We start from the raw sequence: 26,416 nt of genomic DNA, 5'->3' as shown, positions 1-26,416 counted from the left end.
ACGAACCCTGCAGACACAAGTGTGGACCGAGGGGCAGGTGTTACATTGGCCACTCAGACTCCATGGTGGCAGCGCCCTGTGACATGATTTTCTGAAATGATGAATAATGCTTGGGAAATTACTGAGTAAAAGCGAGTCCAGCCTTCCCTCATTTACATGGTAATTGCATTTCTGGAAAATTCAGTTTATATTAAAATTAGGTAGAATTACTTTGAGATTATATGTAAAACAGAGTTAGGCTTAATAAATATGAACAGCCCCCACCCCCATGCACGAGTGTCTGGTGGGACGTTTGGAAATCGTGAGGAACAGGGCAGCTGTTGCTGTGTGAGGACTGGCCCCTGCACGGCAGTATTGCCAGCTTTCCTAGCCCTTGGTCATTCAGTGCTGCACCTCCATCTTCCTGATGACTTGAAATGGCCCCACGTGTCTCCACTTAGGGGACAGCACTGCTTTGGTGGCAGCCACCAACTTAAAGCATATTGTTTAACCTTCACACCAGCCTTTTGAAGTTGGTATTCTCATTCCCGCTTTATGGATGTGCACACTGAGCCTTGGAAAGCTGCCGTAACCTGCTGAGGGTCCCGGAGCTGGGCTGGAACCCACTCTGTTTTTCTTCCTCACTGTGGCGTTGCATATTGTGTTGATGTTTTATGAGCCACGTGCCTTAAGATTAATTCAACGTGCATGTATTAAACCTTTACTGGGTTGCAGGTGCCGTGGTAAGTCCTGGAGGCACAAAGGCAGACATCTAGGATGTGGTCCCTGTGCACGTGTGAGAGAGAACATGGCTCAGGAAAGGAGTAGAAAGAACTTCAGTGTGGCCAGAGCGGGCAGTCTGAGAGGGAGCAGAGAGGGGTGCTGGCCAGCTTACAAAGGGTGTGTGGGCGAGCCTCGTAGGAAGATGAAAGCCATGGAGGGCCACTGAAGGGATTGAAGCAGAGGCGGGACATGACCAGGTTTTCTTTATAAAAAGGCACTGTGATTGTGACATGCGGAATGGCAGACGGGAGCCAAGGCTGGACTCCACGTGGCAGTAGTTCACTAGGAGGTGGTGGCGGCTTTGAGGTGGAGAGAAGAGGATGGCGGGTGGAGGACAGATTTGAGAAATACCCGAGAGCGTGAGTCAGCCCCTGGTGACTGAATGTAGGCGGTGAAGGGGACAGGGAGGTCTAGGGTGAACCCCAGGGTGCTGGCCTGAGTGCCCGGTGCTTGGTGGTACTATAGGGGGGATGGAGGATGCCGTAGGAGGAAGAGGTTTGGCTGGAGTTGAGTGAGACAGTGCATCTCTCTGGGGCCCCATTATGTTCGTGATGCCTGTGAGACTGCAAGTGGAGATGGTAGGGTGGCGGACGGGGAGGTCTGCAGCCCAGGAGAGGGGTGTGGAGTGGAGTCATCAGCATGGGTGTTAAGATTCTTTACCTGGGGTCCATGGATGCTTCAAGAAGCCCCTGAATCCCTCGGAATTGTTTAAAAATTATGGGATCATGTGGATAAGTACATTTTTCTAGGATGAGGTCTATGGCTATCACTTGATTTTTTAAAATTATTTTATTGAGGTCATGTTGGCGTGTAACGTTGTGTAATTTCAGGTGTACATTATTATAGCTCAGTTTCTGTGTAGACTTTGTCATGCTCACCACCAATAGTCTAGTTGTTTTGTTTTGGTGATGAAGATTGGCCCTGAGCTAACATCTATGCCAATCTTCCTCTGTTTTGTATGTGGGACGCCACCACAGTGTGGCTGATGAATGGTGTGTAGGTCTGCACCTGGGATCCAAACCCGTGAACCCTGGGCCACTGAAGCAGAGTGCATGAACTTAACCACCATGCCACTGGCCCAGCCCCACCAATAGTCTAGTTTTTATCTGTCATTGTACATAAGTGCCCCTTTACCCCTTTTGCCCCCACCTTCCTCCCTGGTAACCGCTAGTTCTCCTTATCCATGTGTGTGTTTATCTTCCACATGTGAGTGAAATCATACGGTGTTTGTCTTTCTCTGTCTGGCTTATTTGCCTTAGCATTATACCCTCAGGGTCCATCCATGTTGTTGCAAATGGCACGATTTTGTCTTTTTTTATGGGTGAGTAGTATTCCATTGTGTATATACCACATCTTTATCCATTCATCCATTGATGGGCACTTGGGTTGCTTCCATGTCTTGGCTATTGTGAATAGTGCTGCGATGAACATAGGGCAAATGAAAATGAAAGTACAACATATCTGATTTTTGAGGGGGCCTCTATGCCCCCAAAGATGAGAAACTCCTGCTATTCCATATTTCGTCTGATCCAAGTTACATCATTATTTTATATATCAGAGGTACATAGTGCTACCAGTTAAGAAGGATGTTTACCAGAAACAAAAATACCTCCTGTTCATCTGCTCTGCACTGCCTTCCAGTTATTCCTGTGTGACACGAGATAACCACGCCAGGCTCTTGTTGCTTTCAAGTTTCTTTATTTCTTACAAAGAAATCGTCAGTCTCCCTCCACAGGTGTATTGTCTGAGCAGAGTAGCGGGCAGTTTGTAGGACTGCAGTAACGATGTAATACAGCTTTATCTACTCGTGGGTGTCTGCTGAGATCCCTAAGTACTTGGTTGTTTCTTTGCAAGAAAATATGGGACGGCGGTCTGTTCTCGAATGATTTATATTTGCTTTACAGCATAAGCTTTCACCCTTGTCTGTTTCTGTGCCTTTCTGCAGAAACAGTGTCATCTTTTAAAAAGACACTCTAAACATCAAACAGCAATGGATTTAAATTAATTTAATTTAAAATATTTTAACCAACCAAGCCCGTAACTCAGCTGAAGTGATGATACTGGGAATAGCTCTGAGGACCCTGTCTGTGAGTCTATTCATGGAGAGGGGGCAAGAGAGAGAAGCTGAAGTCAAAGATGACACAGGGGTTGTAGCTTGGGTGACACTATTATCTAAGAAAGGGACACAGAAGGAGAAACATTTAATGGAGAAAGTCATGGTTTTGGTTTTGAGCATGTGGAATTTAGGTAGGAAATACAGGTGGATTTCCTAAGGGAGCTGAAAAATACGGGTCTTAAACTCAAGTGGTACTGCTGGGCTGCTGAGAGAGATTGAAGATCATTGGCATATCAGTGGCTCCTAAACCCCTAGGTGTAACTAAGAAATGCCAGGAGAGCAGGTGGAGAGAGAATAGACGTAGGACAGGGCCAGACTTGTGGGAAATGGCTTACAAGTGTTCGGGGAGCAAGCTGCCACTGCAAGAAAGAGAGGGGGCTCGCTCCTCATCTGTCTTTGTGTCCTCTCTCCCTACCACAGTATCCGGCTCGAAATAGATGCTAATTAAAGTGGGCTGATTGATTGGTTGAGTAATTGATGGAAAGAATGAGTGAATAAATAAACCTGTGAAAGAGACTAAAAAAATCATGAGGAAAGGAAGCAGAAAACCAGACACGTCTAATGACGGGAAGTTTTGAAGCTGAAAAATTGGAGGAGGGCAAGCGCTAAGAAGCTATCAGGTTTGACTTTAGTAGAGGGGCCCTGGTGTCTTCTGGGATGGCTGCTGAGTGGACAGGCGGGGGCCAGAAGGCGGATCGCTGTCAACTGACGCAAGAACGGAGGCAAGCATAGGTTTTCCTTTCAAGAAATTAAGCTGTTTTGGAAGGAGTGTGTTGCAACCAGCACAGGTGGCCTGGGAGGGATCCGTGTTGCTCAGGATGCCGAGGAAGGGCCCAGGAGAGCCCTAGGTCATTGTCCTGCAGGCTGGATGGGAGGCAGTCTGTCTTAGATAACAGGTGATGCTTGCAGGATCCAGGCAGCTCCTGCTCTTTCTGGCTGCAGACGGGTCCCTGAGCATAGGCTTTCCTCGCCATGCCTCCATCGCCAGGAGCATATTGAAGACTAAGGTAAGAGGCCATGGAGGGTACTTATCCCACAGTCTCCCCATGCTGGTATCCCTGCTTGGGATTTAGTGGTGTGCTTTAATGGTGCCCTTGGTCACCATGGCGACACCAGCCTTCCAGTCCAAGAGAGATGGATGGGGTTTCAATCATCATTAGCCATGGTGCTGAGGGTGTTTTCCAGGCGGTAAATAATAGCTCCTAACGCCGCTGTAAGCTTGCCCAGGCACTGCATGGAATATTTATGTCGCCGGGCTTGTTTGGGGATTTGTTTTCATTTTTGTGGTCTTTATGGTGGAGCTATGTAACACTCAATAGCGTTGACTCTCTAGCTAATCTTAATTCACCATGAAATAGGCTTAAAAGCTAGACTCCTCCATCCAGTGATTTTTAGATAGCCCGTGGACAAGGATTTGAGTTGGTCTCACCTGTCTTAATGAGCGTGGTTGCTACTGAAATATCTGTCACCTCCGGGCCCAACTTCCCTGCCACCACGAAGAGCTTGTCTCTTCCCCCTGGAGGTGACGCTCCCAGGCTGAAGCACCCCACGTGCTCCATGTTCTGAGCCCTTCTTGCTTAAGGAATTATCCACACGGTACTTTCTAGATCAGGACTCTGACCAGCGGGGGCAGCCTGTCCCCTTCAGCTCCAGGAGGACCTGTCCAGCTGTTCCTCATCACTCTGCGTGTCCCTGAGCTCCCACCACTGCCATCCCCTGGATGGGCCATCGTTACGTCTGACCAAGTCTAGGGCTGGCTCATACGCCCTTGCAGCTGGGGCCAGGCTCCTTCCTCAGCGTGCTCTCTCAAACCAGCTCAGCGCCCGGCACACAGTGGGCTCAATAAATGGCTGGTGAATGGAATTCAGCAGAAAGTTCTTTACTCTCAGCTGGAGAGACTCAGTGAGAACAGGGGCTGTGTACACCAAACGACCGTTGCAGACACGTGGGATCCTACCCTCTTCTGTTCCACTCATTCTCGCTGGGTTATTGAGGTCAGGATATGTTCATTCATCGACTGTTTGCAGTCTGTGGAGGTCTTTGCAAGAAGCGTTTCAGAGCTTGCCAAGGTGAGTGACGCCCTGACCCTTCAGTAGGTCCCAGCCTAGAGGGAGAGGCAGGTGTGTGAGAAGCTAGACTGAAATGGGGCTAAATCAAAGGAGGAAAGGGAGCTGTCTACTCAGGGCTGACGCACCATGTCACTGTGCCTAGTGCTGTGTGACTGTGGCTCCTTTAATCCTCACGCTTACCACGAGAGGTGGGAACTCTTACCCACATTCCATAGATTAAGAACCTGAGGCTCAAAGGGAGTGAGTTTATCTGCTGCATTATCCCCGTATTACAGAAGGAAATAGCAAGACCTGGAAAGACAATAATTTGCCAAAAGTCAGTCATATACCTAGGAAGTGCCAGAGGCTGGATTCGAACTCAGGCAGATCCCGTATCTGCGTGCTGTCTTGCTCAGTGTGCTGTAGGCTGTGGAAGGAGCCTTTCATCCAGTCCTTGGCCTCGTGCTCAGTCCTGGAAGACTTAGTCATTGAACTGGGCTTCCAGGTGGGCAGGATTCTGGTTAGTAGAGAAGGGGGAAAGGACTTGTCAGGTGACGGCAATGACAAAAGCAAAGGCTTGCAGGCAGCAAGTGTTTGCTCAGGGAACACAGGGAGATGTGGTATGAGGCGAAGCTGCTTGGGTGGTAGTTGAGTGTAGGCTTTGATCAGATGGATCTGAGCTTGAATCCTGCCTTTTTCTTTTTTTTGCTCAGAAAGATTAGCCCTGAGCTAACATCTGTTGCCAATCTTCTTCTTCTTTTTTTTTTTTTTTGCTTGAGGAAGATTAGCCCTGACCTAACATCTTTGCCAATTTTCCTCCACTTTATATATGGATCACCACCACAGCATGGCTGACGAATGGTGTAGGTCTGCGCCTGGGATCCGAACCTACGAACCCAGGCCATCCAAGCAGAGCATGCTGAACTTGACCACTATGCTACGGATTGGCCCCAAATCCTGCCTTTTTCCAGCTGTGCAACCACGGGCGAAATACTCGACTTCTGGGTGCTTCAGTGTCTACTTGCATTAAGTGGGAATGACAATAGTTTCTGTCTCATAGCACTGGGTAACATAAGAATGAGGCATGTAGAGCCAGCAGTAAATGTTTGTCCCATCACTATTAGATATCTACCGATTTTCCATTTCCCCTGAACTGAGCACTTTCCCTCTTAGCCCTCTGCTTCAACCAGGATGTCCCTCGTTACTAAGTAAGGGAGCCATGGAAGCATGGTTAGAACAGGCCTTGGGTGTCAGTGATCTTTGTGGTCCCAACCACCAGCAAGAAGCAGGAGTAACACCATTCTCTGGGCTCCTATGATGTTTGGTTTCTTGTCCACAATGCCCCAACCCCTGAAGATCTCCGTAGATCTAATCCTTCCTCATGACCTGTCAGGGTTGAGAGTGGCATTTTGGGGTCACTATCTAAGTCTCAGCAAGTTCCCCCCGTAAGCTGCATCTGGGCCCGCAGCAACCACGTGCCCTCAATGGGCAGTCCCCAAGCTCCTTTCTCGCTGGAGCCTCACGAAAGTTGGTGATGCTCTTGTCCTTTGCTTCTGCAAAAAGAAGTCTGACCTCCCTCTTTACGGGGCAAGCTTCGTCCTGTCCCTGTGTCTGTGACGACACAGCCAGGGCGCATCCTTCCCTTCAGCTCAGCTTTTGAGTCCTTGTGTTCTTTTAAATTGGAATTTGGTCTCACCTGGTTCCTTCCTGCAATAGTGTCTTCCATTCCATCTCAGACTGTCGCACCCTGGCCCCTCAGCTGCCACAGCTGTTGCCTGGAGTTGGGGCTCCAGAGGATGCTCATCCATAACGGCCTCCTTGGCTTACTCCTGCTGCCCTCTAGCCTTCCTTCCAGAGTCTGGCGGCTGCAACTCCTCAGCATGGCCGTGTCCACTTCCCCTCTGTCCTGATGTTTTTCTTATCTCTGGGATTTATTCACCCAGATTTTCCCAGCCAGTGAATTACCACCTGTTCACACCTGCCTGCCACTGCTGCCACATTGCCAGTCACCCCCCTTGTCAGTCAGAGGATCCCATAAGCATTTTGGGGAGCCACTCCCCTGCCCCCTCTTACAGTCAAGACAGGGCTGATGCCAGCCTCTCTGTTTGCAGTCTTGAACACCTAGATATGTTCTTTGCCAGTCAAGGCCACTGGCTCGCTGGGCTGGAGGGGTGTTGCTTATTGAACCAGTGAGGGCCAGCAAGGGTCGTCACCATCCTTCCAGTTGTGGAGTGATGTCTGCGTCAGGTGCTTTGCATGGGGATCTCTAATCCTCATGTCAACCTTTGCAATAGGCGTCACCCTTATTCCACACATGGGGAAGGTGGAGGCAGAGGAAGGCCTCAGACCTTCTAACACACTCACACACCTTTGTGCTTGGTGATGGGGTCCACACCAAATTTGGCTCCCCCCTGTGAAGCTCATTCTAAACCGTGATGGAGGAGGTTAGAAGTGTGGCTTGCCAAGAAATGGTGATCTCTTTGGCAGATCTGTTCTAACTGCTCTTTTAATGTTACTGGTCAGACCTTTCTGAAGACTCCTGACCATTTGTTGACATTCCTGGTTGACTCCAAGTGTAGGGTGGTCACCTCAGGAGTCCACCTTCAGCATCCTCAGGTTGTCCTCTGCATTTTCTCTTCATTCTGAGTAGAAAGGAATAGTGTGGATCATCTGGGCTAGGGCCTTTATTTAACAAAAAATGGTACAGGGCCATCCCTGGTGGCCTAGTGGTTAAGTTTGACATGCTATGCTTCAGCAGCCTGGATTTGGTTCGTGGGTGCAGACCTACACTACTTGTCTATCAGTGGACAGCAGCTCACATACAAAATAGAGGAAGACTGGCAACAGATGTTAGCTCAGCATGAATCTTCCTCAGCAAAAAAAAAAAAAAAAAAAGATACAGACTTAGAGCAGGAACAGGACCTCCCCATTATCACAGAGGCAGTCAGTGGTTAGATATTTAGGTTACATGTTTGACTCCTTACAATGGAAACCTCAAAGAGCAATAATGGAAACAAGATAGTTTATTTCTCTCTGCTGTAGTAGTCCAGGCGTGAGCTGCCTGCTTTGGGAGACCCAAACTCCTTTGGTTTTGTTGCTCTGCCTTCCCTTGGGTGTCGCCCTCATTTCCGTGGTCTAAGATGGCTCACTGCCTGGTCTTCGTTCCAGCCCATGGGAGGGGCAAGAAGAGAAGGGTAGGTGCAGCCTTCCCTTTAAGGACATGACCTAGAAGTTGTACCTGGCACCTTTGTTCGTATCTTATGGGCCAGAAGGTAGTCACATGGTCATACCTAGCTGCACAAGAGGCTGGGAAATGTCTTTGTTCTCGGCAGCCATGGATGTAGTTGAAAATCATGGGCTTTGTCACTGCAGATCTGGGGGAGGGAGGGACTCATGGGCTCTGCTGCTGTGGTGGAGTGGGGACCAGATCCTGGTCCTCCCAGCTCTAATCCTGTCCCTTGCACCTCTCCTCTCTTCCTCTTCTCCCAGCTCAGGGATGAAGCCATGAAACGTGAGTCCCAAGGTGGGCCAGCGTTTCGGTATATTTGTTCTTTCAGGCTCTGCCCATGGGCTAACTTTCACAGCTAGTGACAAACCACTGTTACTGCACAAAAATTGTAATTTTAGCTCCCCGTGGAAATATTGCTGCATTGCTAAAATACCGTTACCGTCTTGAATAGTGAATATCTTCAGTATTTTCTTGTGAAGACATGACTCCCTCCACCTATTTAGAATTAAGTTGCTAAAACAGAAAGTTTTTTTTCATTTACTCTTTCTGTTCGAATGGTGTAAGAAAACCTCAGAAAATGGTGAAGAGGCCAGATGTGCCCGTGATGACCTCCCTAGTTCAGACTCACATTCTCCTAGCATCTTGTTCCCAGAGATCAGTAGCATCTTAGTGTAAATGATGCCACACCATTTGGTGCCTGCTAGAGTGTTTTTTTCCTGGGCATTCAGGTAGTGCTGTCTCCAAAACCAAAGCTGGGGAAAAAATCTGCTGGCATTCAGAACAATGATTCTCTGAGGACTGGATGTTCAGTACCATGCTTTCCAGATGGGATGGGCAGATGCACACAGGACACAGAGCAAGCCTGGCTGGAGAGAAGTTGGGGAGCGCGGGGCTAACGCAGTGTTTCCCAGGCTGGTGTGGTGGGCAATGATGAGTTGCTGCCAAAAGTCGGGCAACCTGGACCCTTGAGGTTAAGGACAGACAGAGAGAAAACAGGAGTTGGAAACAGGAAGGCAATATCTGGCCATGTTTGCAGCAGAGGGCATGGCCATGGCAGAGAGAGCAGACTTCTCATCATTTTCAGCCCTGCCCTGTGACCTGGAACAGGCCACACTGTCTCTCATCCTCAGGCTTTTCTTTGTCTGCAAAATGGGGATAGAACCTATATAAGGGTATGAGGATCAGTCAGAGACACTCTATGACACATCTCTGGCACCCAGCAGGTGCTCTATTAATGGCAGTGTCTTCCAAGGCTCTGGGTGGCTGGCTCACGGAAGGTTCAAGCCAGATAAGTGTCAGGACCCTGGATAGCTCCAGGGAGTCCTGGTTCTTTGGAAAAGATTGTGGTTGACAGCAGACTGTTCTAGAAAACACTGCAGTTTCTAGATTGAACCTGAAGGATCAGCTGTCTGGTCTTTCCCACAAACATGGGAAGGGTTCTTTTTTTTTTTTTTCAGGAAGATTAGCTTTGAGCTAACTGTTGCCAATCCTCTTCTTTTTGCTGAGGAAGACTGGCCCTGAGCTAACATCCGTGCCCATCTTCCTCTACTTTATATGTGGGATGCCTACCACAGCATGGCTTGCCAAGCAGTGTCATGTCCGCACCCGGGATCTGAACCAGCGAACCCTGGGCCGTGGAAGCAGAATGTGTGCACTTAACCACTGCGCCACCGGGCCGGCCCCAAGGAAGTGTTCCTCTACTGGGGGTTCACAGGATAATTTAGTCATACGTGAACCCAGATGAAAGAACATTCAATCACCTAATGAGAAGACATTCCCTGTGCATGTCTCCTGAGGGAACAGGGCAGTGAGCTGACTCGCCTTGTAGCACCTCTCAGCTCTCGACACTTGCTGCTCTTGCTTTTGGACAGAGAGAGCACAGCTCAGACTCAGAGCCTCTGGCTAGGATTTAATCACGTTTTGTTTTCATTGCATTTATTTTTACATTTACCTTCTATTTATGGTAAGAGATGAAGGTTTTGGTTTACGGTGGTAATTCACAGTTTTCTCATTGCATACATTAATGTAAGAGAGCATATTGATTTATAGAAAATCTTAAATAATACAAAAGTGATATATATGGCAAAAAAAAAAAATTGGGAGAATGGTACAAGAGTGATCGTTTGGATTAATTTACCCCTGCCTCTTTGTGGATGGTAAAATGCCAGCCCAGAGAGGGTAGGAACTTGCCCAGGCTGCCCAGCACATTGGATCTTTTGACCCTGCAGTCCTGGGTCCTTACCCTCCTGGCCCAATGCCTTTTGAACAACACTCAGCTTTCCAGTTGACCCAATTATCCCGGACAACTTGGGGAGGGGCAGCACTTCTGCAGACAATCCCCCTGCTATGAAATAAATAGCTGTGTCCTGGAAGTAGGGGGAAAACACCCCACAATGCCAGTATTGGAATGCAGATGAGCAATTAGAGTTCATTAAAACAGGATACAGTATAATTACCACCAATTGTGCTAACCTTTATATTCAGAAGGACTTGACCTGCTAAAAGGAATCTAAACAATAGTAAAAAACTCTTTCTTAACCAGGGGGTGCGCTTGGTCAGGAGCTCATTTCATGGGCCTGAGAAGTCTGACAGATTAGCCTCCTTCCCCCAGCCCACCTCCCTGGGTCTGAGCCACCACTGGCCGTGGCCTGGCTCAATGGTACCTTGTCAGTGACCTTATTGTGCCCATCACCAAACTCTGCATAATTTAGCGTAATGCCTAAGCCCCGCTTGGCTCTTCCAGATGAGTTGTGGGGCCTCAGACGCCTCGAAAGGAACACTGAACTCTGCGGGGAGCCCCTTCCACCTGTACTTCCTTGCCCTTTGTATCCGAACTGGTCTTTCCTTTCAAACCAAATCTCTTGTGATTGCTTTATAAACACTCCTCTTAAAATCTGATTCAATTTTCTGAATCCTGTTTGGTGTGGATCCAGCATCTCTTGAGGATGAAGCACAAAGTGGTGTTCTGAAGCCCTGCGTCCTAACCTCAGGGTTCCGGATGTCAGCCTGCATGTTTGTTTATCCATCCAGCAGATATTTATTGAGCACATTTTATGCACCATAATCTGTCCTTGTCACTGTGGGTACAGCTGGGAAAGTCAAAGACAGAACCGCCGTTCCTTGTGGAACTTCCCTTGTAGAAATGTTAAACTTACAGGAAAATAAAACAGCTGATGGAGAGCAGCTGTAGTGCTGGGAGGGCTCGGGAGTGACTGGGGGATGAGTGTGGGACGGGCGTCCGGGAGGGCCGGCACTTCAGCCTCTCTCGGCAGCCTTGGGGCAGAGGCATGGTTTCCTGGGAAGAGGGTGGCTCCTGAGTGAGACTGAGGCACTTCCAGTCGACCTCTGTGGACTTCTGCTGCTTGACCTGTGAAGTAGGTAGGACAGTGATGCTGCAGCTGGGGGCGAGGAGTCCTCGGCCTTGTATGGGTGCAGACACTCCCAGGACTGATGCTGTGGGTGGCCCGGGAGCTGGGGATGGACGTTATGACAAAGAGAGGCATGACAAGGCAAGGAGGCCTGAAGGAACCTGGCATGCCCCCCAGAGGCGAGGACCCTGGCGCAGTGGAGAACACAGTGGTTGGGGAAGTGTGGAGACGGGTCAGGCTACACAGCAAGTGGGGGCCGCACCAGGATTTGAACCCAGGATTGTCTGACTGAAAGTCCAACCCTTTGCACTGTATCCCACAACCTTGGATGTGAGGTGGGAGGGTGGGCTCAGAGGAGCAGGAAGACACATGCCAGATTCGTATTTTTAAAACCTGGGTCATAGTTTGGGCTGTCACATGACCGAGAAGAAAGTGATAAGGGGCCCTGATGATGAGGCTGAGAGGGGGTGTAATTTCAGGATAGAGTTGGGGATCAAGTTGGCAGGGCTCGATTCTACTGACTGAATGTGGAAGAAGCTGAGGAAAGAGGAGAGGCTGACTCCAGCTTGAGCACCTGGAGGTGCTCCCCAGGGGACATTTCCGTGTCCTTGGCCGGTTCCACTTCTCTGCCTGACTTGGCCTTGCTCTTTTTTGCTTGCCCTTGGCAACCAGCTCCACATCCCCATCTCAGCCAGGAGGAGGCTGAGTCCCTGCTGCTGCGGTGTCACAACCCCAGGTGTCGCATTCGTGTGTGCACACACTCAGCAGTTCTTTCTCTGAGCACACGACCTGCGTCTTACCCTTCTGAGGACAGAGACTGAGGACCTGCAGGAGACTCTGTGAATGCATAAATAAAAAATGGCAGATAGTGGGTTTCTTCTCAACTGATTATGGGGGCTGCCTGGAGTCCTATGTGGAGGGTTCTGAGGCTGCATCCAGGCTTAGCTGCTAATCGTGTTGGGATCATTAGTGATGTCTGCCGTGAGCACAGGAAGCATGTGGCAGCACGTGTGCCATTTACGTGCAATCTCTTGAAGACTAGATCTGTGTTGTTTGGACAGTCTGCAGCTGTTCTCAGGAAAAATAAAAGATGATGTCTAAGTGTCTGGTATGGCTGAGGGTAGAAGCAGATTAAAAGGGGCTATTAAGAAAGCCAGGACAAGTGACAGAGACAGGCTGTCCTCAGCATTGCGTTTTCGCCTCTCATACCACTCTCCACTTGTGTGCATTACATAATGATGCCCCTGAACCACCTTTTGTACCCTGACTCGAGGCTCTCAAACCTCAGCTCACAAAGGAATTTTTCTAGCTAAAGCCTGCCAGCCAGTGGTTTCACTTTGGCAGCCTAATTCGTTGTCTTCACTGTGGTCTTTGGGCAATTCATCTGAATATTTTATTTCCCTATGGTTTTATAAAAAGAGTATAAAAATGAAGGTGTGGATGCTAGTGGAGGGAGAATACTTCTAAATATAATATAGAACCAGAACATCGATTTAGAACTCTAAACAATGGAATTGCCTCAGAATAATCATCAGCCATTTAATCAGTCATGGCACTATGGTCGCTGGAGAGCAATCTGCTCTAAATGTTGCCAGGGGCACCATAAGGGTGCTTTTGGCCAGGTTATAAGTGTCTCCTTAATGACACTCCAGTGTCCAGTCTACTCTAAACAGACCGAGCAGAGCATAACCGACAAGTTTAGTCACATAAGGTGGTCCCACAGATAAAGGACAAAGTGCTATGATTTTCACTTGTTCTTAAGTTTTGCATAGTAATGTTCTTTTCCTTAAATGTTGTGAGCATTGGGGGTTAAGATGGCTAAGCCCTAAAATATCATTAATCAGGTCGCGGGCATTTGGGATAATTAATCTTCTGCCATACAACAGAGATGAAAGTGAAAATTATTCAGTGAAAGCAATAGATTTTTAGCCTGACTTTTCATAGGCTTGAGCTGGTTGACTGAGGGGTTCGTTTTGAAGGAAGAGATTCAGGAACTTACGTGAAATGCTGCAGATTATGACAGCTTGTGCCTGCACAGCTCAGGGAGATGGAGATTGAGTTGACAACACTGTTGTTCCCTGGCCAGGAACCATCAACCCTTCTTGACTGCTGGCTCTAATGTTTCATTATTGTTAATGTTGGCTCCTGGTCTCTCATTATTATATATTGGACGTGTATTTACCTTCTCTGGGTTACATCATATACGACAGCAAGAGATTGTTTGTATTGATTACATGATGTGTCAATAGAGCCAATGGTTGAATTGGAAACAGGGATGCCGAAATTGGTGGGTCAGGGCTGTGAGTGGGCTGAGGATTGCGCCAGCGTGTAGGTTAGGGCCAGCGTCTGGATGAAATACTCCAGCTTTCCAGGTCGTCTGCAGTACCCGTTGACACCGCCCCCTGCTGGTTCCTATTTCCTATTCTTAAGAACTGGGTTTGACCTGCTTTGTCATTTACCTGCCGATTCCTGAGTTGCATCTCTAAAATGGGGGAAATAGCACCAGGTTGGCATTGCTGTCATGAGAGCCATGGACATAGCCTGACAGTTGAACACGTGACTGAAGGCAGGCAGGCCGCATTGTGAATCCCACACCTGCTGTTCGTTAGTGGGGCCGGCCTAGGCAAGGTCCTCGTGGCCTCTCTGACCTTCCTCCAGTGTGAAAGAGGATAATCATGCTATTCACAGAACGAATGCTCAGTATGTGGAAGTGCTGAAGACATGTGGCTGTTGCTATCATCACGTGTGATGTGTGATGGAGTAGGATTTTATTTGTTCTCTTCTTCCTTCCATCCCCCTTTCGCATGTCCTGAACTCCTACTCCTCCTTCACAGGCGGATACGTGAATCACCTCCTTGGAGAAACCCTCCCTGATTGCCCTGTGCTCCAGCATCCTGCACTCCCCTGATTACTAATGCATTAATTCCCTACCTACCTGTCTGTATGTCTTTCCTACCCATGGGGAAGCCTCTTAAAGCAGCACTTCCATCCTGTGACTCATTCTTATTTGTATGTTCCAGAGCCCAGGCCAGTGCTTGATACATAGGAGTGTTTTTAGTGTTTGTGAGTGAATAGTGGACGAGTGAATAAATGAATGAATGGAGTGAAGGACTGAACCACTGGTGAGAGGAAGCCTGGGTCGTAAGGCAGTGAGGGGCTGCACCAGTGCTGGAGGAGTTGAGAGCGTAAGTCGTAGAGCACAGGGTCTTCACCTGGGGAATGAGTCTCTGAACCATCCAAAAGCTTGCACACGTCCCTGTGTCTTTGCACGCTTGGGGCAAGGGGTGGGGGTCCATGGCTGTCGTCACATTCTCAGAAGTGTCCGTGGCCCCCAGATGTTAACAAGTTGCTGATCCAAACAGATGAGACGGACAGGCCCCACTGGGAGGAAGGGACCAAGTGACTGGGAAAGGATGCCACAAAGGAGGAAACCCAGAACTAGAGGGGACATTGGGTCCTTCAGGGACCTCAGACAGGGGGTGGCCCCAGGATAGGAGCTCCTGTAGTCTGTGAAAGGGTTGCTGGTCCCTTCTAAGCCACTCTTGTCTGAGGAAACCCAGGGAAGGTCCTGTTTCTTTCACTGTCTTGATTCTTACGCAGAATCCGTGGGCTGAAAGGGCCTCTCAGGTTCCCTGCCACCTGCCTCCAGGCAGACACTGGGTCTGCCGCCGCTCCCTTCTCTGTCCTACTCTATCCTGTCCTTGGCTGTGAAAACATCATTTTCATTAAGAACAGTATTTTTCAAAAATGTGGGTGTTGGCCCACTGGTGAATTATGACGTGAGTTTGGAGGGTCATGACCAGTTTTTAAAAAAAGGAAATAGAGTGAGAGAGAAAGTATGGAGCGCAGCATGTGTCAGAGAATGATTTTGTGGAGCTTCCTGTTTCAGCTCAGTGTCTACGAGGTTGCGGTATCATGTATTTCTTTCTGTGGGCTGTGGTCCAGCTGTAAAGCACTGATGGCAGGCATCACTGTGGGCGCTCAGTAGATGCTTGCTGAAGGACCCGGCCCGTGAGGGGACAGTGGTGAGAGCTGAGGCGGCACGACAGGCTGCGTTAGGAGTTCACTGCTCCCTCTGCCCTGCAAAGCCCTTGCTCCTGGAGAGATATTAGGGACCTGCCACTTAGCCTGCCGTGTAACCCCCCATGTCACCCCTTCTGATTCTTTCCTCTTCTTTCCCGAGCAGGTTGTATACGTCACTGCAACGTTCCCCTATGTCATGCTTCTGATCCTCCTGATCCGAGGGGTCACGTTGCCTGGGGCCTCTGAAGGCGTCAAGTTCTACCTGTACCCCGACCTCTCCCGGCTCTCTGACCCGCAGGTAAGGGTTGCTCGCTCGGTGCACGGTCACTTGCCACTGCTGGGAAGCCTTTTGTGGGCCCCTGGTGCCAGCCACGGAGGCTCCACGGCCAGTTGAACAGTTGGAAGCCTGTGGACCCCTTCTCAGAATGATAATTTTAACGCATAAATTAAATACATAGGAAATTAAATATATTGGAAAACAATCACCAAAACGTTAAAAAGAAAAATTTGTGACACGGTAAAATATGTGCCTGTTTATCAGTACATCGCATGGCAAGACAGAGCAACAGGTGCCGTAATTTCCGCGGTTTCAGGCAGCCGTGAGCATAAGTGACATTTGCTGTTATCTAGACCGCGATGTGGAAGTGTCTGGGATTTCTACTGCGAACAGTGCTGTGGTTTGCTGCCTGAATTCATGATTGAAGGAAATGCTGAATTTCATTTAGAGGTTAGTGAAAGTAAAAACATATTTTTTTTCTCTCACCTGAGATCGCAGCTCCCAGCAGCCGTGCGTCGCAGAGAGAGAAGCGGGGTCTCATTAGTGATTGATTTTCTTTGTGGGGGTAGCTCACAGAGAGAAAGAACTGGTGAAAACCGGCTGTTAGTTGCCTTTGGTAAGACGTTGGCTCTCTGAACAGTGCGTAGTAGTTGTTTATGCCTAAGCTTCTCGAAGTGGGTCCATGGTGGGGTGCCTGGCGTGTGTTAGACAAGAGATGAAAACAGAGCATCTTAGGGGCCCCGAGTTTCCCGACCTCGCTGCTTATTAGAAGCTCCTGTGGAGCCTTTCAAAATCCCGGTTCCCAGAGCACAACACAAACCAATTAAAGTCAAGTCTCTGGGCGTGGGTCCCAGGTATCGGGAGCTTTTAAAGGTCCCCAGGTAATTCCACTGTGTGAAATACTGCACTCAGAGGTATTTGAGCGGGTGAGGAGACACCCATTTTTCTATTAAAACAAATATAGACCATGCAGTAGAGTGTGGAATCCATGTTCAATGGAACATGAGTCTTGCAAGAAATTTCCAGTCTGCTGTCTGTGGCTTCTGCCCTCCCCACCCCCCACCCATTAGGAGAACTTGCATGGAAATGTTTGTGCAGTGTTAGTTAATGCAACTCAGATGTACCTATTATGGTGCATTCAAGTGGATGGTGGCGTGGCAACATGTGCTCATTTCTGTCTCAGTTTGCTGCGCCGAGAGGGGCCCTGAGGCTCAGGCACCACCAGGACCTGATGGCAGCATCCTGCAATGCAGGCAGAACCCCTGGGAAGAAGGAAATTAGTTCCTGACTGTTAGCCTCACCAATTCCAGCCTCTGGTGGCAAAGGCTGAGTTGAAGAAGCAGTTCTGGAAAATGTGTTTCCAAAATCACTGGTCTGTGTATTTTTGTTAGGTCCACAAATTCTGCCTTAACCCAGGACAGATTTCCTGTTCTCTCCTCTGCTCATAGACTTCCTTTTCCTGGGTCTCAAGGTAGTCGGTTGAGGTCTTGAGCATCACTCGGTTTACAAAGCTGGCTGAGCACCAGAACGCTTGGGAATGTGTTAAAAGGGCAGATTCCAGTCCCTGCCCCTGGAGGTTTGGTTTCAGGGGGTCTGAGATGGCACCTGGGCATCACTATTGTTAAGAAGTTTCAGAGGGGATTCTGATGATCAGAAAAGTTTGGGAAAGCCCAGTCAGCACTTTCAGCCTTAGATCCCTGCACACTCACACACACACATACACACACACCCAGAGCAGAGGTGAGGCCAGGCAGCTCACCATTCAGACCGTCTGTGCCCTAATCATGCCGGATCCTACCATCTCCTTCCTTTTAGGCCTTGGCTCCCAGGCCAGCACTGTCTGCAAGACTGTTGTATGGGGCGGCCACTTGGAGTCATGGAAAAGACACCGGGGTGGGAGTCAGGATGTGGGTTCTCCCTCTGGTTCTGCCACTCATTCTGAGTGACCTTGGACAAGTTTCTTCTCTTTCCCCCTCTGGGCCTCAGTTTCCCCACAGATGACGTGATGGAGTTGAATTCCATCAATGGTTTTCAAGATGGGTTCAGGGAACCCTAAGTTTTCCGTGAGTGTGGGTTGGCAAACCACAGCCTGCAAGCCAGAGACAGCCCTCTGCCTGTTTTTTAAATACTCTTATTGGAGCAGAACCACGTCGTTATTATTTTTTGTACATATTGTCTGTGGCTGCTCAAAGGCATAACTCAAAGGCAGAGTTGAGTAGTTGAGACAGAAACTGTATGGCCCCTGTGTTGAAGATCTCAAGACCCCCCCCACACCTTCGGTGGTTTGCTAGAAGGGCTCACAGGACCCAGAAGCAGTTACACTCTTGGATGTAGTTTATTTCCAGCATGAGTGTGAGAAAAAGACACATGAGGTGGAGTCTGGAGGAACCCACGCGCAGGCTTCCCATGGTCTCCTCTCCTGCTGGGAGAGGCTGCACGCAACAGGGTCCATCTTCAGCACCAAAGTGCGGCAGCCGTGGGCAGTATTTCTGTCCAGAGGACCCAGCCCGGGACTCAAGAGTCCAGGTTTTTAACGAGGCATTTTGTTCAGCACACAGGTGCTTGCTGCCTGCATGATCAGTCATAGTCCTCAGGGTCCCAGACCCTCAGGAGGACAGCAGGCGCTCACCACAAACCGCATTGCTGGTACAAGCCACGCTGGCAGGCTGGCACAGCAGAGCTCAGTGCCCCAGGACACGGAACAACCATGTCACTTAGTGCCATCATCAAAGCCGAGTTCCCAGGCACCGGTCAAAGCTAGCCCTGTGAGCAACACCTGGCCGCACAGTCAGTCTTGCCTGCGCACCTGTGAAACCTAAAATATTTAGTATTTGGCCTTTTCTAGAAAAAGTTTGCCTACTCCTGAGCTGAAGAACCCTCAGACGCCTGGTGGAGGGAGCTGATGGGTTCTGAGCCCTGACTCTGTTCATGTTGCTCTCAGCCTCTGCTGCCACCAGCCTGGTCCAGGCCACCACCATCTCCCACTTGACAACTACAGCAGGCTCTTAATTGGTCTTCCAGAAATGGCTCTTGACCCATCCAGGCCACTCCCCACCCAGCAGCAGAGTGATCTTATAATAATAAGTGATAGTAAAAATAACAAAATATAAATCTGATGAGCACCTCTTTGCTTAAATCCCTTCTCTGGTTCCCTGTGGTCTTTGGAATAAGATCCAAACAGTAGGGCCTCCAAGCTCCTCCATGAGCTACCTCCTTGCTGCACCCCTCCATCAATCTCCCCCTTTTTCAATTCATTCCAGATATGGGCGTCATTTCTGCCACAGGACCTTTACACATTCTGTTTCTCTGTTGGAAACAGTCTCTCTTCCCCTGACCCTCCTTCCCCACTTTGGCTAACATCCACTCATCCTTTAGGTCTCAGTTTAAACATCAGTTTGTTAGGCAGCTACCAGCCATGCCCCTCCAGTATTCCATGCTTATTTTCCAAAGCACCTATGTTTGCAGTGAAATAGTCATATATAATTTTGTGTATATATGTATTACATGTATGATTTGTTTAATATCCATTCGTTTGCTGCACAGATATTTCCAGAGTTCCTGCTCTGTATCAGAGATCAGTATAGGTGTTGGGATAGAGCAGTGGACAGTGGACAGAACAGGGGTCCCTGCCCCATGGAATTTTTATTCCAGTTGAGGAACAGGCAGTAAACAAAATTGAACAGTAAAACATGCACTTCATTAACAAGGACCATGGAGACAAAGTCTGGCAGTGGAGAGAGAGTGCGTAGGGAGAGGGCTGCGATTTCCAGCAGAGCGGCCAGGGAGGCCTTGCCGAGGAGGCAGCCTCGGACCAAGGGCTGCATCTGCCTTGCCCACTACTGTGTGCCCAGTCCCTGGCTAGCTCAGTGCCTAGTATACAGTAGGTGCTCAATAAATGTTTGTTGAATGAATGTAAGAGTCAGAGCTGTTTTGATTTTTGAAGGTTCTGTTGCTTTAGCAAAAGTCTGAAAACCTCCAGGTGACCAGATCTGTGAGCTGTAATGTTTTTTGATTTTCTGTCATTGATGGCCAGGAAATGGGTATGTTGTGTATGTGTGTGTCTGTGTTCCCAAAAGCAACAGTGATAGCTGATTGTCTGGGGCAGAGATAAGGATAGTGACCCCAAAGGGAACGGAAAACAAAACTCCGCATAGCTGGTGGTCTTGGAGGCTGGGGTGTGCTGCAGGAAAGGCCCAGCACGGCGAGAAGGGAGGCGGCAGCAGCCCTGAGCTTGCCCTCAGTCCACTCTGGGCTCTGAAAGGCTGGCGGCGGGATGCACAGTCACGCTGAGCCCGCAGAGGGGTCGTGATGGCCCCTCAGCCTTTGGAGGCTGGTGCGTCCCACAAGGTCTGTCTCCCTGTGCTGAGGGAAGGCACTTGTGAGCGGGTTAGCAGAGTCGCAGTGCAGAATCGAGTGCTAGAACGTCCCCTCGGCAGATAGAGAGATCCGAGTCGAAGGGCTGAGCTGCTTGCCTGTGGCCACACAGCAGCTTAGCAACCCCGTTAGGACTTGGAGCCCAGGGTTGCTGGTTCTGGGTGGGAGAACTCCTAAATGAAGCAAGGTGAGGTCTTAAGAAGAAAACAGCAGATCCACACGACCCGGTGCCAACTGTTCCCGTTTATGAATAGCGCAGACCATGAAGGAGCAGGAGGCGCTGACTTCACTTCCTGTCCCCTGTTACTGGCAGTGTGGCCTCGTGAAGTCTCCTCTTTCTGGGCCCTAGAATGAGGGTTGCAGGTCGTACTTGCCCGCCCCATCAGATGGCCATGAGGGTCAAGTATGGTGAACCAGTTGGTGGAGGGATTTTTTTTCTTTTTATAGTGATGTATATATTTTAATGTACATAAGAGAAAAACCTGGGACATCAACCACATTAAATCGTGACTTCCTAGTTATTGCTAGACTGAGGAGATGTATATGTACTCACACGCACACATATACATATACGTACATCTACTTGTACATGTCGTATCTATAATAAAAAGCAAGGTTAGTTTAAAGGCAGATATTAAATAAATATCAGAATAAACATGGACATGGAAAAAGTAGCACAGCTGGGAGAGGTTGGCTGATGTTTGGGACACAGCCAGGGCAGGAGAGACACCCTGGGATGGTGTGGGACTTCAGGTAGCCACAGGGTTGCCTCGGGACAACTGAGGCTCAGCTCTCAAGTCAGAGGAAGTAGGTGAGGAGAGCTGGTCTGGAAACGCGTTATCAGGAGGTCAGTAAAAGGCTCAGTCTTGAGTCTCTCGGTAGTGTTCTCCTTTTAGCACGCCCAGCTTTCTTTTTTTTCCCCTGAATAATCATCCTGCCTTAGTTTCTCATTTGTCCCTCAAAATGCCCCAGGAAGGAAAGTTCCCAGAGAGTGTCACTAGGCCTGGGCTCGGCTGGTCTGGGTGTGAAGAGCCTTGCTTCTTGGGGACAATCCAGAAGTTGCAGTGTTGCGTCCTGCTGTGGCTGTGAGGGACTCAAGGACTAAGGGGTCGATTCTGGAGCTGCTGAAATCGCTCCCGTGGGTGGAGAGATGAGAAGGAGCGGTGACTGGGAAGAGGGGCCCCAGGGAGGTCAGAGGGCTGGTCAGAGGGTGAACTCCAGGACGCGTTCAGACCTCCAGCCTCTGAGCCCCACTGGTCCCCTGGGCTGCTCCACCCAGTCCCTGGGGGGTGGTCTCAGGTGGACTGAAGGCTAGGAGGGGGTGGAATGAGTGCTTGATTGGGAGTTATTACAGTCCTGGACAGTCATCTGTCACCAGAGTCCAGGAAGGCTCTCCCTTAGTTTATTCCCCTGACATTTCTTGCGTACCTGCGTATGCACTCCGGAGCTCAGTACGTAGGATGAATAAGACCCCCTTCTCCCCAAGGAGCCCGTGGTCAGGTGGAAAACGGCAGTCTCTCACTCTCCGCACCTGTGTCTCTCCGTTTAAGAAGACGGAAATGGGGTTGGGTGAGATCAGAGCTTCTCATCCTTCCTTTTGGTCTTTTGAGAAGAACATAGCAACTTGTTGACGTTCGTCCTTGTGCCAAAGCTGAGAACAACTCCTGCCTTTTATACGTTGGAGCAGATGTAAAGTGGCTGCATCCGTGCCATCACTTTCCCTCTCTAGCCTTTCCAGGGGCTGCCTTGGGTGGGGGCATCAGGGGAGGGCCGATAGCTGATGCTCCGGAACCCAGGAGATGCCTTCTCTCTCCAGCAGCCTGAAGGGCCAGGGGCTCCGGGCGGAGCTGGGGGGTTGCACATTATCATCAGAGCTTTACTTCTCTGCAGACATGTGTGGGGTTCATGAAGTCTGGGGCCGGGGTGGGAGGGCATGCCTGTGCAGGTCAGCAGGGGGAGGAGAGGAAATGCACTACCCCCCCCCCCCAGAGGAGGACAGTCCCCAGGTGCCTTCCCCCACATAGGATGCTCTTCTGCCTGCATCCAACCTCGGTGAGGAGCTCCGATGCAGCCCTCCAGCTTCTCCGTGACCCAGGATCTCCATTAATCCCAGACCCTTCCCCGCTGCTTACAAGGGGCTCAGACACGCCTGTTTGCTGTGCCATTTACATTTCTAAAGGGACACTGCACGCCTGACTGGTGCAAAGCTCTGAACCCCATCCCCCGGGGCCTTAGACAAGGGGAAATTCCCTTTGAGGGGCCCCCCTGGCCCCTCTGGGCTCGTGTGCAGGGGTTCCGTGTGAAGGTTGATGAAGTGTTGAGCTGGGCAGGCCGGCGCATTCATAGCGCCCCCCTCCTCCTGTCTCCTGAGCCGGTGAGGCGAGAGAACTCCAGAAGGATGGGAAGAGAGCCCACCGTGGGGAGCCCAGGAGCTGAGGAGAATCCTGTCCTCACTGGGTACCTGTGAGGTCAAGCGAGAGGGCCAGGAAAGTTGCTGTAAGGTCTAAAGGGCTGTGCGCCCTACTGCTGCCTCTCTGTGAAGGCTTCCTGAGCACCTTGCTTCAAATCGCTCCCCCATGTCCCCCCGCACATCCTGCCCACCTTCCCGCCTTTGGTTTTCCCTGACACTTGCCACCGTCTCAGACACCGTTCATATTGTATGACCGTCCTCCACTCTCTAGAATGTAAGCTCCACGAGGGCAGAGATTTGATCTGTTACGTCCCCTGCTGCGTCTCCAGCCCCTGGAGCAGTCAGTGCCTGACGCACAGTGAGCAGTCAGTAAGTAGCTGTTGACTGAGTGAAGGACAGCTTCTGGCAGAGCGTGCGTGACTTCGCATGGCAGTGACGTAGCACGTACTACAGTTGGGGGTGTGCTCTCCAGAGAGAGGGGTCTTTGGTGCAGTGGAATCTGGTGTCAAGGGAAGGAAATTTGAATCACTCTCCTGCCACTGACCAGCTGGGTGACCTGCAGCCTGTCCCTTTACCTCTCTGGGCTCCGGGTTCTCCCCTGTCCGTTGAGGTAAGAACATCTACTGCACCGGGTAGCTACAAAGCCAGTGTGCGCGCGAACACAAAGCCACTTCTAGTTGTCACTTTTGGTGCCCAGCTCAGGGCCTGGCGCGCAGTGGGGCTCCAGGGACACTGGTGTGTTCATCATTTTGCCTCCATGTCACTGGCTCTGGGCAGGACGAGTCCGGGCCCCACAACCCCGGAGGGAGGCTTGGAACTCAGAACCGAGCGCCTGTATTGTGGGTCCGGTAAATTAAGTTTCTCTCGTCGAGAACTTGAAACGACACAGCAGCTTGCCTTCTTTGTCTCCTGCCGATTTGCATTCCGTGGTCTGTTAGAACTTTCTAAACATCTATTTGTCTTCCCTGTTAGCCCTGTGTTCTCTCTCGAGTGTGAAGTGCTTCCACTCCATTTTTTCCCCCTCAAATTTTATTTTCTGTCTTTTCAGACTTTGGGGAGGGAGGGGCTCTTGCAGGAAATCACATTTTCCCTGCCCCAGATTCCTGCCACTCTCGCTCTACATTGTGTTTCGAGTGTGTGTTTTCAGGGCAAGAACAGGAAGGCCTGTCACGGATCCAAATCGTGGGGTCTGCTTTCCCAGGGCATGCCTGAGTTCCCCAAGTCAGCGTCCTCTAGGGAGGGAGCTGGAACCTGGTAAGGAGCCCAGATCCTGAGGATGGGGTCAAAGGATGCCCAAACAGTGAGAGCACCAAATGCCCCCCACTTTCCCCTCCGCAGGAGGACGAATCAGGGAAAACAAGACCCTGGTTTAAAACCCTTACCTGATGAATCTCGTGGATGGGATCGTGGAATTGCTGCCACCTGGTGGCAGTGTACTCTGATTCCAGGCAAGGACCCAGGGAAAAATGGGCCTCTTGGCTGTTGGACTTCCAAACCAAAATTTACAAAATTGACATTGACTTAGAGACATTGGATATGCTTTTGAAAATATTGCAAACTTCACTGATGTGGAGGCTGCGCCCTGGAACTGAGAATCCCCCAAGGTTACCCTTTAGTGTGTTGGATTCTGGGTTAGGGTCACTGTTCCACCAGCATCGGTGTTTTCTCACTCAGGACCAGACACCAGGGGTGCAGAGTCAGATCACACATGGTTCTCGTCTTCGAGGAGATGACAGTCTCTTGCGAGAGACACATGCTTGAGTCAGTGATTGCAGAGTGAAGGCAGTGCTGGGGCTCAAATTCACCCGATGCTGGCGTGCTCCTTCCAGTCATCAGGGAAACTCCTCAAGAATTAGAGACACGTTACTGATCTTAGATCATGCCCACCTGAAGAAAGGTGGTGACTGTTTCTTCTTTTCTTGAGGCTCTGTGCATCACTGGGGTGCCTCAAACTCTCCTAGCCGCAGGTTTACTCAAGGTGAAGTTTTCTGATCTTAAGTCTCGGATGTTTTAGCAGCCCCTTTATTAATCTTCAGTCTCAGGGGTTGAATAGCTGCTCGGGTACCACTAAGAGTAGTGATGCTAGTTATCATTTCCTGGCGGCTGACTCCATGCCAGATGCCATGCTTTACAAACCTGTCATTTAATATATGCGATTCACTCAATTAACAAATAGTTATTAAAAATGGCTATGTTCTAGACCTAGGAGCTAAGTGCTATATATAAGTACCTTAAATTCTCATGACCTGTAAGATAGGTCCTTAAGATCCTATGGCTGTGAGAAAGGTCCTATCTTATAGGTCATGCGAATTTAAAACCTGTGTCCTAAGGTTTTAGAGATGAAGGGACTGGGGCTCCGAGAGCTTAAAGTGCTTGCCCCGTCCTTGCACACTAGCGTTGAACCCGGGTGAGTCTGCCTTGGCCGTGGAAAGGATGCCATGTTGACGCTCTCTGTTGTCTCTGATTTTTCTGGCCTCGCTCTGGCTCTGCCCTGCCCTAGTTTGGCAGTCCTGGGCTCTGGAGTCTTTGAGCATCTCAGACCTTCGTGACTGCTTTTCAAGAATCCTAGACTCTCAGCACCAGATAGGTTTAGTCCCCACCCCGTGCAGGAAACCCCTCTGGAGTGACCTGGTCAGCCCGCGATTGGCCCCCTCCTGTGACAGGGAAGACCCTCAGCTCCACCTTGGGACAACTCTGTACTCACCTGGTTCCCGAGGTTGAGATATTCATTCCTTCTTTCATCTGAGTATTCTTTCTCGACTCCTCTGCTCTCTTTTGTCAGAGCCCCACTCTGAGAGTCTCCACCAGGGTGGAACGTACTAATTTAAGTGCAGCCTAAACGACTGAGGCACAGCCGGCCTCCTCTGCACTGAAGATGGCCTCTGGGATGGGCACCCCCCCGTTTGCTCCACTGCTCCAGTCCTCACCAGCAGACTGAGGGAGGTCTGGAAGAGGAATCTTGGATCACACAGCAGCGTGTTCTTGTTCTTTGAATGTGTTTTCCTTTAATTCTTTGAAGAGATTTATAATGATTAAAGTCTTTGCTAAATCTAGCATCCATTTTTTAGAGTATGGATTGTATTTTCCCGTCTCTTTTCATGTCTGGTAGTTTTTGATTGAATATCATTGACACTGTGTTGTAGATGCACTGGATTCTGTTATCTTCCTCTGAAGAGTGGTGGTTTTTATTTCAATAGAGAGTTCAGTTACTGGCTGATCGGTCACCTTAAATTTATGTTGGTTCAACTTTATGTTTTCTTAGTGCCAGTCTGTGGGCATCTCAAGCTGTTTCCCAATGCCTCTCATGGAATAGGGCTATAATAGGATTCCAAGTGCTTCCCAGGAGACATTTGGCAATGTCTGGAAACAGTTTTGATTGTCACAATGGGGGGCTACTGGCCTCTAGGGAGTAGAGGCCAGGGATGCTGTTAAACGTCCTACTGTGCACAGGACAACCCCCACAGCAAAGAATTATGGGGCCCAAAATATCCATGGTGCGCCACAGTAGAGAAAGCCTGCCTTAGGATGTGATTCTTGCTCCTAAAGGGAGGTCTTTCTGCGTCTCAGCCAGGCTTGGTGTTGACCTGATCTGTCCACTGTGGCACAGTGGGAGCCCCAGGCCCCTAGCACTGCTCTTTGCACAGCATTGCCCAACCTCTAGTGTCTCTGTTGTACTCTCAAGCCCATAGCGGTGCTATCTGGAAAACCCGGATATTTACAGCCCAGCCAACAGCCACAGCCTCGTGGGGACCTCCACATGGACATCTGGGGCCCCTGCTCTGCACAGCCTCCCCTTTCTGGTGCCCCGC

General features: G+C 49.9%; 1 protein-coding gene across 1 annotated transcript in view; it reads left to right on the top strand.

Annotated features, from left to right (window-relative positions):
- Positions 1 to 26,416, top strand: part of SLC6A11 (solute carrier family 6 member 11) — a 121,968-nt gene that overhangs the window by 42,280 nt on the left and 53,272 nt on the right. The window contains exon 6 of the mRNA XM_023619970.2: positions 15,710 to 15,844. Within this exon, the coding sequence (XP_023475738.1) occupies positions 15,710 to 15,844 (135 nt within the window). The remainder of the gene's footprint in view (positions 1 to 15,709; positions 15,845 to 26,416) is intronic.

The sequence above is a fragment of the Equus caballus genome, chromosome 16 (assembly GCF_041296265.1).
Source record: "Equus caballus isolate H_3958 breed thoroughbred chromosome 16, TB-T2T, whole genome shotgun sequence".
Taxonomy (NCBI): Eukaryota; Metazoa; Chordata; class Mammalia; order Perissodactyla; family Equidae; genus Equus; species Equus caballus.
Note: the sequence above shows the minus strand (reverse complement) of the source record. Positions and strands in the feature narration are given on the sequence as shown.